Raw genomic sequence first — 18,283 nt, 5'->3', positions numbered from 1 at the left:
CAGCATAGAAATACATCTTTGTGCCCTCCCCTCTCTTGCTGGGCAGTTCCACAGGAGCAGAGGTGGCTCTGGGCCTGTTTCTGTGACAGCCACCTGCAGGATGTGCTGCTTTCATTGCAGCTGCAGTACCTCGTGCCACGGCTGAGCTTGGAAGCTCGGGGAATCCTGTGTCAGGAGGCCAACACTGCCCTGAGCTGGACTTCCCTGTCCTGCCCCTCTCTGAATGACAGGAGAGCCAGCCTGTGCTTATGGAGGCAAGCACAATTCCAAGAGCTCCTGAAGGAAAAGGCATTCCAGGTACAAATCTTTTCCATCACCCAAATTCACCCTCTAATTCCCACTGGTTTAGATCTGCCCTTTGCAATTTCTTTATTGGTGACCAAAAGCTTCTTGAAAGAACCCAGTGCCTGAAAGTAAGAACTAAATACCTGAAAAGTTGTCTGACAGCTGAGTCATGTGGGCTGGGATGGGTGCTGGGTGTTATTTGATGGGAATGATAAGGTAGAAAGAAAACCAGAGGTAAAACTTTTGTGTCCTACTTCTTGGAAAAGCAGGAAGCTTGGCAAGCTATGGAAGCTCAGGAACCACGGAGCAAAGGCCTCTCCATCACCGTGGCTCCCTGCTGTGCTCTCTGTGAGGTGATGGAGAGGCAAATAACTGGGACTCCTTGCTCTTCTGGTGCTTTGTCTAAATGCCAATGTTCCCCTGAGCCACCTTGGGTTGCCTGGCTCAAACCATCTCAGCTTTTGCCTTTGTACCACCCCTGCAAAGTCTCTGGCTTGACAGACTCTCTTTTTTTTAACCTACTTCCTCTAAAACCAGTTTGTGCAGAGGAGTTTTTGGTGTTCCTAGAATGACTCCTTGTGCTTGGCTGCCTCAGTGTCCAGGGCTGGAACACCCCTGTGTTATAACCTCTCTTTGATGCTCACACAGCCTGTCTGAGGTGCTTGGCTCATTTTACCTTTATTTCTAAGAGCACATGTTCATCCTGGTATCTGGGCTTGGAGGGGATGAGGAAATGTTAAAGGGGTGGGGGGTCTGAGACAGACTTTATGGGATTTACATGAATTTTTGAAGGCCAGCGGGGTTTTAGCTTGAATTTTTTATAAGAGAAACAGCACAGGAACTTGCTTGGGTTGATGTCTCTTGTTTCATGTCTCTTAATCCACATGGGATTGTGTCTGGAGATGAAGTGAAAGTGGGTTTTATGCTGGGCAGCAGGTGGCTGCTCTGCACAAGTTATTTCCTCTGCTGTTCTTCCCTGCTCCTAAATCCTGGCTTTTCCCAGCTATCTTTTAGGGAGTGGCTGCTGATGGAGCTGGAAGTGTGCCCTGAAAAGGACATTCTCTCTGCTTCAGAGAGGTAAGGGCTGAGGGGCTCTGTTGGAAAGGGAATGGTCCAGGAGTCTCCCATCAAAATTAGAGAAAAGCACTGAAAATCAGGCAGTAAATAAACAGTTGCTGCAGGATGGAAATGCCTGTTGCCCTCTGTGGTTTGTCCTGAGTTCAAACACTGCTGGAATGAGGTGTTTGTGTGTTTTTACTCGAGGAAGGCCAGGGTGGATGGGGCTTGGAGCAACCTGGTCTGATGGAAGATGTCCCTGCCCATGGCAGGGGGTGGGGCTGGATGGGCTTTAAGGTCCCTTCCAACCCAAACCATCCCCTGGTTCTGTGGGGCTCACCCTGCATGTGCAGCCCTTCCAAATCACTTGTCACAAACCCTCCCTGTTTCTGGAAGCCAGAGCTGGGTGGGGTCTGCTGGAGGACTCCTTATGTCTGTTCTTACATGGTGCTTTTATCTGAACACTCATCACTCATGGCTCTTGATGTGTGAGCTTCCCTTTACATCAAGGGAAGGGCACCATTCCAACAGCTTTCCCATCTCCTCCTTTTCCATACTGCAGACAGGATTTCCATTACTGGGCCATCTATCAGAGGTACCTTCCTGCACCTTCTGCTGCTGGTGGCTGTGATGGAGACCTGGAGAAGGCGTGTGGAGTCATCATCAACGCCATCCTGGATTCCTCACAGAGGTGTTCTGTGCCATGGCTTCCCTTTCTGGGCCCTGAGGCTGTGCTCTGGCAGCTTGTCCCTTGTGTGGGGCTGGGGAAGCTGTTCCCTCCTGGTCTGGCTGGAAGGGGGAGCTGGGAGGTGGCCCTGTGTGACTCACCAGTCTGTGCATAAGCATCTTGCTGGAGGAGGCAGAGGTCTGGGGCTGCAGCCACAGAGGGGCCCTCGTCTGGCTGTCTTTTTAAAGTTGACTTTGAACTCAGGCCTGTGTGGCCAGACAAGCACCAATGCCCCAGGGGAGTGGCTGGAGCTGGAAAATGAGGAGGGAGGTTAGAGGAGAGCTGCTGTCTCAACTACAGCTTATTTAAGGCATAATGTTTGAGCTCAGTGCTCATCTGAAGCATCTGACTGTATTTGAGCTGTGCTTTCCCCTGGGCTAGCAGGGTGAGTTACCTCGTGTGTCCCCTAATTTCAGGCTGGACCTGGGTGGCTGTGGCCAGTCGAAGATGTCAGTCAGCCCCGAGATTCTCTGCAGGCTGCAGGTGATTTCAGACTGGGAGGTGGATGTTTAGTCCCTGACCAAAGTATTCCCCTCTTCCTCGCAGCTGGCGAGATTCCATTCGGCTCTCACCTGTGAGCTGAGGTGTGGCATTGAGAGAGCTTTGTCTTGTTGATCTCTGGTTGCTTCAGAGAGAAGCAAAGAGGGTTTGAGAGCAGGCTGGTGTGTGTCCCTCACTGTTTTCCCCCACCCTGCTCAGGAGCTGGTGCTGGAGCTGAGGTGCAGGCCAAAGCTGTTTCCTGGATGCTCACCTGCCCGCAGACACGTGGTGCTTGAGGTTCTCCAGGGAAGGCTGAGGGGCAGGCAGCACGGATCTGCTCTGGGAGAGCAGCTGTGGAGGCAGCAGGAGCTGCTGCTGCACAGGAGGTGAGTGCAGGCCTGAGCAGCTGGGAATGCCTCCAGCAGCACTGCTGCTCAGGGCAGGCTGCTGTGGGCAGTGTCCCCGCTGCTGAGCGCACAGCAAGTGACAGTGACACTTCACTTGGGGACAGCTGTGCAGGGGATACTTATTCCCTGGCACCCACTGGAATTGGCTGTGTTTCCATGTGCCTTCTTGGGCTCACACATCTTCATGGGGAGGCTGATTCCCTCCCTGACAGTAACCTCAGTTTTCATTCTTCCCTGCCCAAGGATTCTGGTCGGGCTCCCTGCATCCGCCCTGGTCACCACGTGTTGGAGAGGGAACAAAACAGTGTTGGACTGTGACAGCTTCTTTTGTTTTGTGAACTCTGAGCTGGTAGGTGTTGTGAGCCAAATGGTGATTGCTCAATGGGAAATGCTCTAGGTAAAGACCTTAAATTTGAATTTAGGGAAGGAGGTCACTTCCAAACTACGCAGAAAAGGTGTAGCTGCCCCACCCCTGGATGTATTCAAGGCCAAGTTGGAGCAACCTGGTCTATGGAAGGTGTTCCTGCCTGTGGTCCCTTCCAACCCAAATCATCCCATGATTCTGTGGCTTTTGGATTCATTCATTTGGAATTGTGGTGGCATTTTACACTATTAAGAGTAAATCCTTGTGAGTCACTTTGTTTGGTGAAGTGGGTTACAGGCAAGCTTACAGTGTTTCTGTGGAGGCCTGGAAGGGGCTGAGCACGAGCCCTTCTCCAATCCCTCTGTCATGACAGGGCCTTCAACTGTTTTGCTGTGGGGTGAGATCCTCCTCATCCTCCTCAGAAACATCCAGGGACATCCCTGCAGCTTTCTGGGAGAAGGTCATTTGACTTGCAGGTCCCTCAGGACACTGCTTTGTGCTCCAAGGAGAGCTGATTTCTATTTATTCATCATGACTGGCCTTTCCAGGCTCTTCTGTGCTGTCATATTGGGCACAGCCAGAAACCTCTGTTCACCCCAGGGCTGTTAATCCATCTGCTGCTGCCATCCTGGACCGTGGGTGCAGGGGCTGTGCAGCTCAGGTCCGTGGGAGTGCTTTACACAGAGGCCACGTTCCTGCTCAGCATTCTCAGGGTGGTTCTGTGCTGTCTGAGCCCTGTTGTGCCAGACACCCAAAATGCTCTTAGGAAATCCAAAGGCAAGGAATGATGATTTTCTTTCCCTCTTCCTGCAGAAGAACGTCTGTTCCAGGGGGTATGCACTCTCCTACGACATCACAGCTCACTTCTTCAGGGTAATGCTGCTTTTGTCCCTCACTGTCCCTGCTCAGAGCTTTCCTCCTGACACAGAGGTGTCCCCTTTGTACCCTCCTTTTGAGAACTCCTGATGTAATTCCCAGGAGAGCAGTAGCCAGGAAAATGAGGGGGAGCAGCAGGAGGAAGAAGTGGTGGAGGTGAATTTTAATACAATGCAGCAGAGCTGCTGGGGGAAGGAGCTGTTGGTTTTTGTTTCTTTTGCTGAGCCGTGCTGACCCCTACAGTTCTCTCTGGTTAGTTCCCACACGCTCAGTGAGAGACTTGGAGCAGCAGAGATGGATGTGTGGAGCCATCCTGTCATTTGTCCTCTTCCAGGGGCTGCTGAATGCCAGCCTGGACTGTGAGGATGCAGCAGAAGGGGTCAGCGAGGCTCTGACAACGTGTCAAACCCAGTGTCCCGTGGTGCTCCTCTCTGCAGCGGTGACTGATCTCATTTTGGTTCTCTGATTTTGGGAGAAATCCAGCACCAGCTCAGAGAGCTTGTGTTAAACACCATCCAAGTGTGTAACATTCAGCAGAAACTGTTAAAGCTTTGGGGGGTTTGCGGGGTGTTTTTGAGCTGTCGGTATCACTGATCCTGGCTCTGGGCTCCTGTGGTGTTGCCACGGGGGCTGTGTCAGAGTGGGGAGCTGGGAGGCTTGTCCTGGTCTCTGATGCACTGTGTGGGCTGGTTGTTACATCACAAAATGCCCAGAAATCCCAGGTTTGATTCCCTCTCCTGTGTGTAACTCCTTGTGTGCAGTTTTACACAGGGATTGCAGTTTTGGTGCATGTGAGCACGCTCACAACTCACCCTCTGCATTTCCAGGACGTGAAATTTCTCCTATTTCTGATGTGTGCATGTACAGCTTGGGCTTCTTCACTAAGGAGAGGGGAAAATCCCCTTTGTCTGAGCAGCTGCACCTGACTGCAACCAAGCACCGAGCACCCCACCACTAATGCTGCTGCTTTCCATCTTTGTCCCCAGTTTTGGTGGCCAAGGCTGGAGCCAGGACTTTGCTGTCAGTGGAAGAGACTCTTTGGGGCTCCACTTGCACAAGAGCTGGACAGACTGAGGGGCTGGCATGGCTCAAGTACCAGGTGTGTGTGAGAGGGATGGAGTGGGGAGCTGCTGTCCTGGAGGATGGAATGCTCACTGGGGCTGAGGCTTGCAGGACAGCTCCAGACAGACTCCTCTGTTGGGCTTAAATTCAAAATGGGTCGTGATAATGATTTAGTCTGGCCCTGTGTATGATGTGGGTCAGAGTGCTTCCCCATGAGGACAAGAGAAGCTTTGCAGAGGAGGCTGGAAGATCCTGGTTAGGAAAAGCCTTGGCACGGGTTTGAGTCATTCCTGGGAGCTGCAACACCCTTTTCTCCCTGGATTTGGGGAATCTGGGCTCCTGAAGCTGCTCACTGGCTGCTTGCTTCCCTCTTTACCTCACACTGTCTGTCAGTGCCCTACAGCTTTTCTCCAGAAGCTGGGAATTTATGTAAGAATCTCCTTGCAGGTTATGGCAGGTGATAATCACATGCTTCTGTAGTAGAGAGTTACTGCCTGGCCAACTGCTGATAAAAGAGATTTGATAATGCTTCTGTCTGCTTCTAGACTTTGGCTTTTTTATAACTGTCTCCATGTAGCATCCAACTACAGGGAAAACAAAATTAAGAGAATTATTTATTTTTTTGTCCCAGTCACAGATTTGCACCTTTTCCCAAGTCCCTGCTTTCCTCCTCATTCACAGCCATATTTTCCCCCTTTTTTACCTGCAAACCCATGGCATGTTTGTTCTGTTTCCCAGGTTCCTCTGTTCAGGGGCAGCTTTCCCTGTCTCTGACCCTCCTTGGCTCTCAGCTGCCTTCCTCCACGGTGCCATCCTGCAGCAGTCACCACGAGGACGAGGGAGACAGGCACTGGAGAGGCTGGGGACCGACGCAGAGCAGGCAAGGCTGGCTGCATTTAATGGGTCTGTTCTTCCCTACACCTGAAAACCAGAAATAGGAGGTCTTTAACTGAGAGAAGTTGTCCTGAGACTGTGCTGCACCCCTGGGAATCCCTGTTGGGAAATCTTGCTGGTGGATAGTTGACAAAAGGTGGCTGTAAATTGCCAGTTGCTAAACTCTTATCCTGAAGGCAAAGTTGTTCCAGGCTTAAACTTTTACCCCAGACTGGCTCCTGTGAAGTCTGGGAGGGCTGTTCAACAGCTGCTTTATAAACTGAAGCTGGAGAGAGCCCTGCAGAGACAGAGAGCTCCATCTGTGGCATGCCAGGATTCCCTCTCCCTCCAACAACAGCAGTCCTTGTGGATTTTAGCTTGGGCAACTTGGCTGGAAGGTGAAGGAGATGCAGGAAGTTTGTGAGACAGCAATGCAGGCATTTTAAGGGCTGTGGGAAGCTGTGCTGGGATTCCCAGAGACAGATTTCCTGAGGGTTTTCCCAAGCCTGGTCCAGGAAATGGCTCTGCCTGTCACCTCAGTGCAAGGGGAATTCTCTGGAGGGCTCTGCTGAGGAGGAAGCTGCGCTGCTGCCTGGCAGCTCTGGCTGTTGATTTTCCAGGGAAGAGCCAGGGTCAGAGCTCAGCATGGGAAGTGTCCCTGTGCCAGAGGCTCACAGGTGACAGTGCTGAAGCAGAACCTGGGCCTCGTGTTTACTCTGGGGGTTTTATTATTCCTCCTCCACTGTTTGTACTGGTCTGGAGCCAGAAACTGCCAGTCAGGAGTCACTGGGTGCACTTGGCACATGGGGAATAACTGCAGCTTTCACCTCAGAACTCCTGGAGGGTACCAGGGGCACTGAGAACCGTGGGAGGGCTGGGGGTAACTGAGGTCCCAGCAGGTGAAACACTCTGTGGTTCATCCAGGTCCAGTCTGGGAAGGTACCTGGTGAAATGTTTCTATTCCCTGACTGGAAAGGCCAAGTTGCAAGTCACCACTCCAGGCACAACTAACAGGCAGCCTCTTTTCCTTGCAGCTCCTCGTTGCTCTGCTGTTCTTCTCACTCCTGGATCTCATCTCAGCCAGAATAGCACCAAAGGTGAGTTCAGCCCGGGGGGAATTCTCATGACACTGGATGTGTCTGATCAGCTTGGTTTGCTGCCCAAAAACACTTTGTAGCAGCCCTGGGAAGGCTGGGAGCTTGTTCTGCCAGGAGGAAGGGATCAGCAACACCCCAGACAAGGCTGCTGAAAGCCCTTCTGTTCCCATCAGATTAAACCTGTGTTTTCCTCTCACTGACGTTATCTCCCCTTTCACTACTTTTATTTCTCCTCCTGGATGATTTATTATTTTCAGTTTCCTGTTCAGACTTTACACCTCCCAGGTAGTGCAGGAACCTCGTATCTCACTCAGCTTTTGTGTAGCATCTCACATCTGTCAGATGATGTTTTTCCTCAGGCTGGAATGTGGTACTTCATGGGAGAAGGGCTGCCCAGGAAGGAGGAACATTAGTTTCCAAATGGTTTAACGTGATTTAGTGGAGGAGCAAAGATGACAGACTGCTTCCAGCAGCTGCCTGCCCTGAGCATCCTGCTGCCTGTGAAGGCTTGTTTCTGTCCCTTTGCTGTCACCTCAGCTTTGAAGTGCAGCCATTTGGGGAGTCACCTCACAGATGGGATCAGGGAGCAGATTCAAGGCAAAAATAACCATTTGGTCTCAGTCTGCCCGTGGGAGAGTCTGGGGGAAGAGCCAGGGAGGAGAGAAACATCTTGTGCAGACAGAGCTGGGAGGTTAATCCATGTGAAATGAGTAATGAAGAAAGAAACCCCACAATAATCCCGAGATGTGTTGTCACTAGGAAGGTTAGAGGGGACAGAAGCTTCTCTAGTGGGGTGGATGCAGATGTGCAGTGGTCTGTTGGTTAATCCAGGTTGGATGGGGCTTGGAGCAGTCTGGTCTAGTGGAAGGTGTCCCTGCCCATGACAGAGGGGTGGAATTGAAATGATCTTTAGGTCCCTTCCAACCCAAACCATTCCACGATGCAGCTTTCCCCTCTCTCAGCGTCCTGTGGTGGCCTGGTTTGGTGAGGAAGGCACTGCCTTGCTCTGGTGCCAGATTCCCCTGGGGGAATCCAGGCTGCCAGGTGAGGGGAAAGACTTGGGGTAAATCCCCAAGGTCCTTTAGCAGAGCACTTCATGTGCAGTCTCTTGTGGGGGCCCCTTTCTGCTCTGATGCAACCACAGCCCAAGAGGAACGAGACCTCTCCTTTCTGACAGCAGGAAGGAGTGGATTTTCAGACGTCTCTGGAATGGTCCCTGGAGATCCTGCAGTGCCTGGAAGAGAGGGGCACATCCTGGCCACTTCTCTTCCATTCAGCAGAGAGAGGTGAGTCCTGTCCCCAAGGGCTGGAAGTGACCCATCCCTTGGGTTGGAGTGTCCCTGTGAGAAGGGGCTGCTGGGCCTTTGGAAGCAGCACAAAAAACACTTTGTGTGAAAGCTGAGAATACCCTGCTTCTGTCCCAGAGCATGGCAAACCCAACTGATGATCAGCAATAACTGAACTCAGTCTTGTTCCTGCTGGTAGAGAAAGCCTGAGGGGACAACTTGCTTCTCGTGCTGGTCACCACCCCCGAGCACCCGTATTTATTTGGCCTGGAAGGAAACTGTGCAGCCCCTGTGCTGCTCCAGGAGCATGAAAGGTGACATGAGGCCCTCTGAAGGTGCTCAGTGCTTCTCCCTGTCCTTGCAGACCCTGGGCAGTGCCGTGTCCTGCGCAGCGCGGCCTCGGACCGGCACACCCGGCTCCTGCCCCTGGCGTTCTGCAGGTACCGTCCAGCTGGGCTGGGGAGGGACTGAGGGGGATGTGGGTGATGGAGGGAACAGCACTGCTGGCCTGTGGGGAGCAGAGTTAGCTCTCACCTGAGCTGTGCAGGACAGAACACCTCACCAGGGCACGGTGCTGTCTGAGGAGCCCTGTACCTTTTGCTGTAGAACTTTGCTACAAGTGTCCCTTCAGCCTTTACAAACACAAGGGTTTGGAGCTGACTTCACTTCCTGGGGTGGCCCTGCACGCAGTGTTGAATCAGACAGGCAGAGCAGCAGCTGTGTTTGCCTTGTGCCTGTGTGTGTCTGTGAGCTAACAGAGCCCGTGTATGACCCCATCCAGCCTCACACCCTGCTTCCAGCGGGAGCTGCTCCAGCGGGAGCCCACCTTCCTCAGCGTGGCACTCCAGATGTACATCCAGCTGCTCCAGCTCTTTGTGGAAGGGCAAGTCCTGTCACAGTCTGATCAAGACCTCACAGAGCATGTAAGCAAAGCCTGGACTTTTTTTCTGCTATCATAGACTCCCAGAATGGTTTGGGTTGGAAATGACCTTAAACCTTATCCTGTTCCACCCCCTGCAATGGGCAGGGACACCTTCCACTACCCCAGGTTTCTCCAAGCCCCTCCAGCCTGGCAGAGGGAGCTCGTGCAGGTTCCTCATCCCCTGGGACAGAGGAGCTGCCAGGGCTGCTCCAAACCCTGAACACCCCCCTGCCCTCTGAGCTGTGACAGCCCTGGGTGTGGGGCTGTGGCTCCTGCTTCTCTTCTGAAGCAGGGACTGGGCTGAGGGTGATGTTTTGCCTCCATGGCCGTGTCTCTCCCGTGTCGTGCAGGATCCCTTGGAGCTGATCTCTGCAGCCCGGCGGTTCCTGCTGGGAGCCATCCCACACTGCCCTGCCCAGAGCTTTGGGAGCACACAGCCGGTACGTGCAGGTCTGCTCCCTTTTCTTCCAGTGTGTGAGCTGGGACTGCTGCTGTGGCTTCCCTGACCCACCTGGGGCTGCTCTGTGCTTCCCTGACCCACCTGGGGCTGCTCTGTGCTTCCCTGACCCACCTGGGGCTGTTCTGTGCTTCCCTGACCCACCTGGGGCTGTTCTGTGCCTCCCTGACGCACCTGGGGCTGCTCTGTGCCTCCCTGACCCACCCGGGAGCAGGGGCACACCCGGTGCTCAGCCGCTGGTGCTCAGCCGGTGCCATGGCCACATCCTCCGCCGTTCCCAGCACATCAAACCCTGCCCTCGTGTGGCCATTCCCGCTCGCTCTGGGGGAATTGTCAGGAACAGCCACGAGTGGAAGTTTCCCCCTCCTCTGCCTGTGCTTGGCTGAGAAGGCAGCAAACTGCCCCGGTGTTGCTGGAACTGGCTTGGAGGAAGCAGGAGCAGATCTAAACTGGCTCCCTGCCCTCTCCCCAGCTCCTGAGCGCCTGTGAAGGACTCGACCCAGAGCTGGCAGCCACCCTTCTGCACTTCTCACGGCCTGCTGTGGACATGGAGCTGGAGGAAGAGCTGGAACTGTTCTGAGCAATGGACTCAGCCCAACACCTCAATTCCACCTAACACAAGGAGCCACCCTTCCCACCTGGGCCATTCTTTTCAAATTACTTTGTAAATAATTTATTACAAGCATAACCATGAAGCTCTCGTTACAATAAAAAGTAGGTTACAAACTTTCAGTTTAGACTTGCTTTGGGAATCATAATTATGTTGTTGTTTTTTTTGTTTTTCTTCTTTTCCAAAACAAAATGTCTCCTCAAAGTTGTCCCACTGTCCTCTGTCCCCCTCGAGCCCCTGGGGGCACCTCTGTGCAGGCAGGGAACAGCTGTGGCCAACTTGGTTTCTACAACGTGTGCGTGGGGCTGGGGACACGAAGGGGGTGCTGCCAACAACGTCCCTTCCCCTGGGATTAGACACTCTTAGTACAACACTGCTGAATCAGACGTGAGCATGGAAATCACTGCATGAGAACAAGCCTTTTCTGAGCAAGCTGAAGCTAAATCCACGGAGTTCTTTGGGAGACTAAAACGAAGATTAAAAATCTCCTCTGCCGTACGGCTTCTACGGGGCTGGGCTGGGAGCGCGTCCCCGTGCCCTCAGGTGGGCTCGGGCTGTGCAGTCACTTCTGGCTTCACCCCCTGGCCTTCCGCAGTCCCTGAAGGAGTGAGGAGGAGGATGGGCTCCGGCTCCAGCGGCTTGGCTTTGTCCTGAGTCTGGGTCAGAGGGTGCACCATGGACATGTGGACGTTGAGGTTATGGGCCTTCTCGAAGCGCTTCCCGCACTGGTCGCAGGCGAACTCCAGCTCGGCCTCGGCTTTGTGTTTGGTCATGTGGTACTTGAGGGACGCGCGCTGGCGGCACTGGAACCCGCAGATCTCACACCTGCCAAGGGCAAAGGGGGCTCAGCACCAGCCCGTGCTGCCTCGCTCAGCCACGGAGAGCGCTGGGGCTGGAGCAGGTGCTGGGAACGGACATTTCATGGAATCACAGAATCCCGGAGCTGTTTGGGTTGGAAGGGACCTTAAAGCACATCCCATCCCACCCCCTGCCAAGGGCAGGGACACCTTCCACTGTCCCAGGTTGCTCCAAGCCCCATCCAACTTGGCCCTGAACACTTCCAGGGATGGGGATGGGGAATTCACACTGGGAATCCCTGTGCCAGGGCCTCACCATCCTCACAGGAAAGAGTATCTTTCCAATACTTCCAAATACTCCATTTAACCCTGCCCTTCGGCAGTGGGAAGCCATTCCCCCTTGTTAGTCCAGGACTTTGTCCCAAGTCCCTTTCCAGCTCTCCTGCAGCCTCTTTAGGCACTGTAAGGGGCTCTAAGGTCTCCCTGGAATCTTCTCCAGGCTGAACACACCCAGCACTCTGAGCCTTTCCTCATAGCAGAAGTGCTCTGTGACCCTCTCCTCATTCATTCTGTTTAAAGTGATCCAGCCAGGATGCTGCCAGCTCCAGGCAGGGTTTGTATCCCAGAATTACTGTGCCAGGGTGAGTGACTGATCCCTCTGATCCCCGATGGAATCACTTACTGCAGGGGCTTAGCTCCTGAGTGCCGCATCTGATGGACCGAGAGGTGTTTGCGTTGCTTGAAGGTCTGTCCACACTCATCACAGATATAGTTCCGTACCTCTGCCACGGGAAACAGGAGAGAGTCATGGATTCTGCCCAGTTCCTGGAATGTGCCCCGCACACACAGCTGCCCGAGCTCACTGTGGGAGTCTGAACCCCTCCCCAGCCTCGTGTCCCCTGCACAAGAGCCTGCTCCGTGCTCACAGGCACGCAGCTCCCTGTGCCCCCAGAGCCCCAGCACCTCCAAGGAGGGTGCCACGAGGCCCTGGGTGTCTGTGAGCTGTCAGCTGCAGGACACACCTGTGTGGATGAGCTTGACGTGCCGCTGTAGGTACCGGTCGATCATGAACACCTTGTTGCAGCCGGGGTGAGGGCAGGGCCGCTCCCGCACCTCCTCGTGGTGCTCTTTGATGTGTTTCTGCAAAGTGAGGACAGAGCTTCTGACAGGGAACAGTGGGGATCCCCAAACACCGAGACCACCACGTGCAAAACCAGGATTTGTATCCCAATCTAGCCCTGGCAGCAGGGGCTTTAGCTGGACACGGTGGAGCCTGTTCCAAGGGCTGCTGTGAGCCAGTGGCAGGCTTCCAGGAGAAACGGGGAGAGCCAGAGCAGATTGGAAAAGGCCAGGACTCTCAGCAGGCTCCTTTTAGTGGCTCACTGCCTCCTGCAGTGTAGGGTGGGCAATTAAACTCCCATCAGGGATCCTCTGCTCACATGGAAGTGGCTCCAGAGTACTGGGAGCTACCGGTGTGGGACAGGAGCAGAGCCCCAGCTCACCTTCATGCCATCAGCCCCTCTGTAGACAGCGGTGCAGCCCTGGTAAGGACACTTGTAGATGGTGGGCAGCTCCTCCCTGCAAGCAGAGGTGTGTGAAGAGTTGTGGGCATGGGGCCGTGGCCCAGTCCAGCCCTGACAGACTCTCCTTACCGTTCACATTTGATTTTTTTTTTCCAGCCTGGCTTAGGTCCCGGCTTCTTCCTTATTTTGGGCTCTTCCACCTTCTTTGCTTCTTTACTGTCGCTTTTCTTGCCAGAAACCCTCCAAGAAAGAACCAGGACAGTGGTTTAAGACTTGATCTTGGTTTTAGACCCACCAGAGTGTCCCCAGCTGTTACACCTGGCTGTGACCTGCCAGAGCAGGAGCACACACAGCCCCAGGTACCTAAGCTGGGCTGTGGCTGTACCAGGCTGGGGATGAGGGCCCAGCCAATTTAACCAAGTGGGGAGCTTGGGGACATCTCTGTGACCCCAGGAATGTGTAGGGAGCAGAGCCATAAGGAAAGACATGTTGGCCCCATGAAGGTGGGCACCAGCCCCCCACCCACCCTGAGAGCCCCTCACTTTTTCTCGGGGTAAGGCTCGAAGGAGTCATCTGAAGATTGCACATTTCTCTTCTCGCTTTCATCGTCGCTCAAGAAGTCCCTGGGAGAGAGAAGCTGTCCTTTACCAACGTGACCTCGGGCTGACCCTGGGCACCAGCAGTTCCCCATTCCCAGCACATCCATCTCCCCCACAGCACAGCACAGCAGCTGCTCCACGTGTTCTCCTCCCCATCCTCTCCCCAAGCCAACACAGCGCCGGTGAACACAGCAAAGACCCAAACCAGGTCCTTTTAGGGCTAAATCTCTGCAAGAATAATCAAACCACTGTCAGGAGAACAAAAAAACGGCTGTTACTGAAAGGATCTATTCATGGCTGAGGGATGTGGCTGCCGCTTCCTCCACTGGGAAAAGGAATTTTGTGGAGCAAGAATGTCACATAATAGTCTGGTGCAGGTTAATGAAGCTGTGGGTCATTCTGTACTCCCTCAAATTTAACAACCACATTTGGACTTTTTCCTCCTTTTAGGCCTTAAGCCGTACAAGAAGCAATTAATTCCTGAAAATAGGAAATAGGCAATTAATTGTTGTGGCCCTTTTAATGTGACAGCTGACAGGCTCAGCTGACACTGGAGTCACTGCACTTGGCCCTTTAGACTCTGAATGCCTGGATTCGTGTATTTACAGCCCCATTCCAAACACCTGCGTTGGATTGAGCCAAATCCTTGCTCACAGCAGACTGTGGAGCTGCCAGGTCCCTCCTGCTCCTGTTTCCCAGTTAATGGCTCTTCCTGGGAGCAGACAGGGTGGTTTCTCCACGTGCCACCCCGGGCCTGCATTCCCACTCCCGCTGCTCTCCCGCAGCCCCGGCCGCGGAGGGAACTGCCTGGAGGCTGAGGGGCTGCAGCAGCAGCTCTGGGCACAGCTCCTTCCCCAGCACAGAGAGGGGACAAAACAGGACCAGGATTGCTGGAAGCAGCCCACAAACACGGAGCACACGTGTGTGCAAACCCCCCAGAGCACAGGGGGAGCTCAGAGCCTCAGTGCCATGAGCTACGTGACGGCTGCGGCAGAGCCACCGCTCCGAGCCCCCGGCGCTGGTGGAGAAAAGAGCTCTCCAGGCTGGGGAGTTCCCACTGGCAAAGAAGACATTTAGGCTATTTTAAACCCACTCTTCTCTCACCCCTCAGAAAGGTCACTGAACTCGTCTTTTACCCGCTCATCCGACGTTGCAGACAGAACCTGCTTCCCACTCAACTGTCCTAGGGAATGAAGGAGAACACGGTGAGTTACAAGGAAAAGCAGCGGACCCACGGCGGCCGAGGAGGAGCAATCAGAGATTGCTTAAACCAAACTGTCCCCTCTGCCCAGAAACGGCTCTCCCTGTGCTCCACCCTGACCCTGCAGCTCCCAGGAGCAGCTTTTGGTTCTTCCTGCGACACCTGTAACTGAAAGATTTGTCCCCAGGCAAGTCCCAGCTGCTGACATCTCCTGTGGGTGCTGGAGCTAAACACAGCCCCACTTCTGGAACTCAAAATGGGTGTTAATCCCTTTCTTCTGGAAGTGGTGTTTGAGGCAGTGCACCCAGCCCAAACCCACTCAGCAGTTTTCCTTCAGGGACAGAAGGATTCAGCATCAGCTGCTGCACAGCAGGGAAACCCAACTTCAGGGTTGAGCCGAAAGAAACATCTGGCAAACGTGGTGCTGAGGAACCAGTGGCCATTCCATATCCCCAGGAAGAGCCTGGCAGCAGGGTCTCCCCTCTGTCAGAGGGGGAACAGCACACAGGAGTATGACCCTGTGTTCCCCTGTCCCTTTTCACGGCTCAGCATCCTCCTCCCTGATCAGGGGTCAATCTCTAAGCACTTCCCAGAAGGATCTGTGCCTTCAATGAGGAACAGCAGTCTCCAAGGAGAGGGCCCAGCCCCTTGTTGCTCCCTGAGCCACTTCTCCAGTTCCCTGTCCATCCCATGAGGGATGGGAGGGAGATCAGGAAGCGAATCCCTTACCTGTGGCAGTGCTCAGTGGGGAGACGGGCTGCGGCAGGGGCTGTTCCCGGACGGAGGCTGCGCTGTCCAGCTGCGAGGGAGACCCATCCCTGTCCTGGGGCGGCTCGTTCTCCACATTCAGTGGCACCGCCGTGGTCCCTTTGTTGGCGGGCTGCTGGCAAGGAGCTGTCCTTACTGGAGCATGCTGGGCTTTGGGAGCAGGAACGGCCTCGGCATCGTCTGCCCCGGCCCCGTTGTCAGTCAAGCGCTGCTGCGCCGTGCCCTTGCTCCACTCGCGTTTGACGGACAAGGCGTTGTCGAGCAGCACGGAGCTGCAGTCCGAGTCCGTGTCCATGACGTAGTCGTGGCCGTCCCCGCAGCCCCAGACGGCGCGGATGATGCCGCAGTACTCGGAGGAGAGCACGCTCCGCAGCCCCGGCACCGAGGCGCAGCTCCCGGCGTGTGTGTGTGTCCACGTCACCAGGCTGTGCAGGCACTGCGGGCTGGACGTGATCAGGTCAACTGGCAAGGGGAGAGGCAGCACAGTCAGGCCTGGGCACGGAGGGGACACGAGGGGACAGGGATGTGGATCTGTTCCCCCAGGGATGTCCCAGAAGGCAGGTGGGAGCCAGCCCAAAGGGCTGGAGCGCCTGCCAGGATCACAGAACCACTGAGGCTGGAAACGACCTCTGAGATCACTGGGTCCAACCCATGACCAGCACCACCCAGTCAGCCAGAGCAGAGCACTGTCACGCTCTTTCCTTAAGCACCTCCAGGGACAGTAGCTCCACCACCTCCCTCCATCATTCACAGCTGAAAAGGCATTTCCAATTGTTCCCAGTGTCCAACAGCAGCTGGGACAGGCCTGGCACTGCCGCCCAAATCTGCTCTGCTTGCTCTTCCCACCCCCAGGTGAGCCTCTGCCTGTTGGGCCCAGCCCAGGAAGGTGAGGATTCTCCTGGAAAGCCAGAGGGAGGAAGGACAACCATAACCAGCCGTGTCAAAGGACGCCAGAACCCCTCTGGATGCGGTCACTTCTCACCACCCATCAACCCCAGCCCTCCGCTGGTGCTGTGGCAGAAGGAAAAGGGGAGTGGGCACTCACCCAGGCAGGAGGCACCTCCTTCCATACCCGGCTGCGCCTGGACCCCGCTGCTCCTGCAAAAACCAGAGCGGCACAGTGGGATTTGGGGGTCACGGAGGGACCACGCGGCAGCACGGCACGGCGCTGCTCCGGGGAGGCAAGAAAGGCCACGTACTTTCCTTTGGACTTGGCGTGGCCCGTGGGCGAGGCATTCACCCTCTGGATGAAGGTCCGGAGGACGCTGCGGCACTTGTAGAACTGGGCATGGCATTTCTTGCAGACAAACTGTGGCAGCGCGGGGTCCTGCCGCACCGCCACACCCACCAGCCGCTGGAAGTCGGCGAAGAACACCTGGTCCACTCGCCGCTGCTTCTCCGAGTTCTCCCCCAGCACGGGCACCTTCCCGAAGGCATTGCGCAGGCTCCGCGAGGAGAACTTGCCGTGGCACAGCCGGCAGTAGCCGGTGCTCAGGGCTCTGCCGACTCCTGCTGAGGAGGAGCAAATGTGTCTGCTGAGGAATCCAAAGGTGTTTCCCTGCCCCTCATCCCAGCTGCCTCCTTAGCCCTGCCTTCAGCAAAGCATGGGAAATACAAGCAGGAAAAGACCCTTCTGACCCAAAATCAGCCCTTCTGGCCCCACTGTCCCAGTGGCAGAACCTCCTCCGTGCTGTGGTGTTCTGGGATTCTGCCAATGCCATCCCTTGGTTTCAGCAGCTCTTCCCGGATGTTTCTCTCCCAGATATTCACAGCAATCCCTTGGCTGCCAGTGCTGGCTGTGCCATTCCTCAGCTCCACAGCAGAGCCCTGGGGTGGGGCAGCTCCCGACCCAGAAGAGCGGGGCAGGATGCAAAGTGTCACCCGGTTCACTGACCTGCGACATCCCCACTCTGTGGAATAATTTCCATCCCTCTGCTGATCCCCGACAGTGCGAAGGGAACCCTGAGCACAGCCTCTTCCCCGCCCTGATCCGAGCCAGCCGTGCTCGGGCTCTCCTGCCGGGACCACCCGGGCGGCCTGGGGAGCGATGGGGGTCTCACCACACCCCGCGGGGGCGGCGGGACAGGGCAGCCCCTCCTGGGGGAATGTCCTGGGGGGCTGAACCCCCCGTTTGTGAGCGTCCCGCGTGTCCCCGGTGTGGCGGGGCAGCGCCGGTGTCACGGCGCCCAGCGGGGCCGTTGGAGGTCCCGCTTATCGGCGGCCCCAGCCGCAGCACAGCCGGTATCAGCCAGCCCCGAGCGGGATGGCTCCGACACCCCCAAACCCCGAACAGGACGGCGGGAGCGTCCCGACCACACTCAAGCCGTGATGGAGCGAGGGTCCCGGTAACCCCCAAACCGGAGCAGGCAGCGGCCGAGCACCCCGAGATAGCGGGAGCTTCCCCCGCTCTCCCTCCCCGGATTCCTCCTTACCTTGCGGTTACCGGCAGCAGGATGCTCGGTGTTTCGGGGGGAAGAAACTCCACACAAACGGGCAAATTCTGACCTGCCGCCCGCTCGGCACCGAGCCCCGGGACGAGGGCTCTGACCCCGGCCGTGCGGAGGGAGCCCCGCCACACCGCGGGCTCGCCCGTACCCGGTCCCCGCAGCCCGTCCCGGCGGCGGCCGGTCCCGCCGCTGGTCCCTCAGCGACTCCGGCCCCGGAGAAGCGACTCCGGCCGTGCCCCCGCTCCCCCCGCCCCGGTCCCCGCGCTCGGGCCTCACCTGCCTCCGGTGCGCAGGCGGTGGCCGCGGGCGGCTCGGCGGGCTCGGTGCCGCGGGCGGCCGTGCCGGGGGTCCGGCGGGGCGCGGGGGGGGCCCGGGGGCCGCCCGGGGCCGCCAGGAACCGCCCGCGCCGATCGCGCTTCATCGTCCCCGCCGGGCCCGGCGGCTCC

At 56.1% G+C, this 18,283-nt stretch overlaps 2 protein-coding genes across 6 annotated transcripts in view; one reads left to right on the top strand and one right to left on the bottom strand.

The window, feature by feature from the left end:
* FANCA (FA complementation group A) overlaps nt 1-10,501 on the top strand; it is a 32,289-nt gene extending 21,788 nt beyond the window's left edge. For 2 of the 3 annotated variants that reach the window (XM_058845816.1, XM_058845813.1), the window contains 16 exons: nt 121-297; nt 1,289-1,362; nt 1,904-2,032; nt 2,485-2,551; nt 2,768-2,934; nt 3,199-3,304; nt 4,133-4,192; nt 4,530-4,634; nt 5,182-5,294; nt 5,996-6,137; nt 7,165-7,227; nt 8,405-8,513; nt 8,878-8,953; nt 9,295-9,436; nt 9,786-9,875; nt 10,365-10,501. In XM_058845816.1, coding sequence (XP_058701799.1) covers nt 121-297; nt 1,289-1,362; nt 1,904-2,032; nt 2,485-2,551; nt 2,768-2,934; nt 3,199-3,304; nt 4,133-4,192; nt 4,530-4,634; nt 5,182-5,294; nt 5,996-6,137; nt 7,165-7,227; nt 8,405-8,513; nt 8,878-8,953; nt 9,295-9,436; nt 9,786-9,875; nt 10,365-10,472 — 1,728 coding nt within the window. In that variant the 3' untranslated portion in view covers nt 10,473-10,501. The remainder of the gene's footprint in view (nt 1-120; nt 298-1,288; nt 1,363-1,903; nt 2,033-2,484; nt 2,552-2,767; nt 2,935-3,198; nt 3,305-4,132; nt 4,193-4,529; nt 4,635-5,181; nt 5,295-5,995; nt 6,138-7,164; nt 7,228-8,404; nt 8,514-8,877; nt 8,954-9,294; nt 9,437-9,785; nt 9,876-10,364) is intronic. The other variant, XM_058845815.1, reaches the window with a different exon arrangement.
* Nucleotides 10,502-10,549: 48 nt separating this feature from the next.
* Nucleotides 10,550-18,272, bottom strand: ZNF276 (zinc finger protein 276). 3 transcript variants are annotated; one of them, XM_058845817.1, is made up of 11 exons: nt 18,114-18,272; nt 16,590-16,902; nt 16,436-16,488; nt 15,352-15,882; nt 14,526-14,604; nt 13,365-13,445; nt 12,952-13,062; nt 12,802-12,877; nt 12,322-12,439; nt 11,982-12,081; nt 10,550-11,327 (listed from the first exon to the last, which is right to left on the bottom strand). In XM_058845817.1, exons 1-11 carry the CDS (start codon nt 18,256-18,258, stop codon nt 11,042-11,044), a joined length of 1,893 nt encoding a protein of 630 aa, XP_058701800.1. In that variant the 5' UTR covers nt 18,259-18,272; the 3' UTR covers nt 10,550-11,041. The 3 variants fall into 3 exon arrangements, with proteins under 3 accessions (XP_058701800.1, XP_058701802.1, XP_058701801.1); XM_058845819.1 differs by having other exon boundaries at nt 15,352-15,852; XM_058845818.1 differs by having other exon boundaries at nt 16,590-16,899.
* Between the last annotated feature and the right edge of the window lie 11 nt (nt 18,273-18,283).

Source organism: Poecile atricapillus, chromosome 10 (assembly GCF_030490865.1).
Source record: "Poecile atricapillus isolate bPoeAtr1 chromosome 10, bPoeAtr1.hap1, whole genome shotgun sequence".
NCBI lineage: Eukaryota > Metazoa > Chordata > Aves > Passeriformes > Paridae > Poecile > Poecile atricapillus.
This window is presented reverse-complemented; position numbering and strand designations above follow the sequence as displayed.

What these genes read in the sequence shown, in the direction of transcription:
- ZNF276 (XM_058845817.1), bottom strand. Translation starts at nt 18,258, where the DNA reads ATGAAGCGCGATCGGCGCGGGCGGTTCCTGGCGGCCCCGGGCGGCCCC. An exon ending in CCCACTGAGCACTGCCACAG is followed by an intron (nt 14,605 to 15,351) that starts GTAAGGGATTCG and finishes TTCATTCCCTAG; the next exon opens with GACAGTTGAGTGGGAAGCAG. An exon ending in GAGCCTTACCCCGAGAAAAA is followed by an intron (nt 13,063 to 13,364) that starts GTGAGGGGCTCT and finishes TCTTTCTTGGAG; the next exon opens with GGTTTCTGGCAAGAAAAGCG.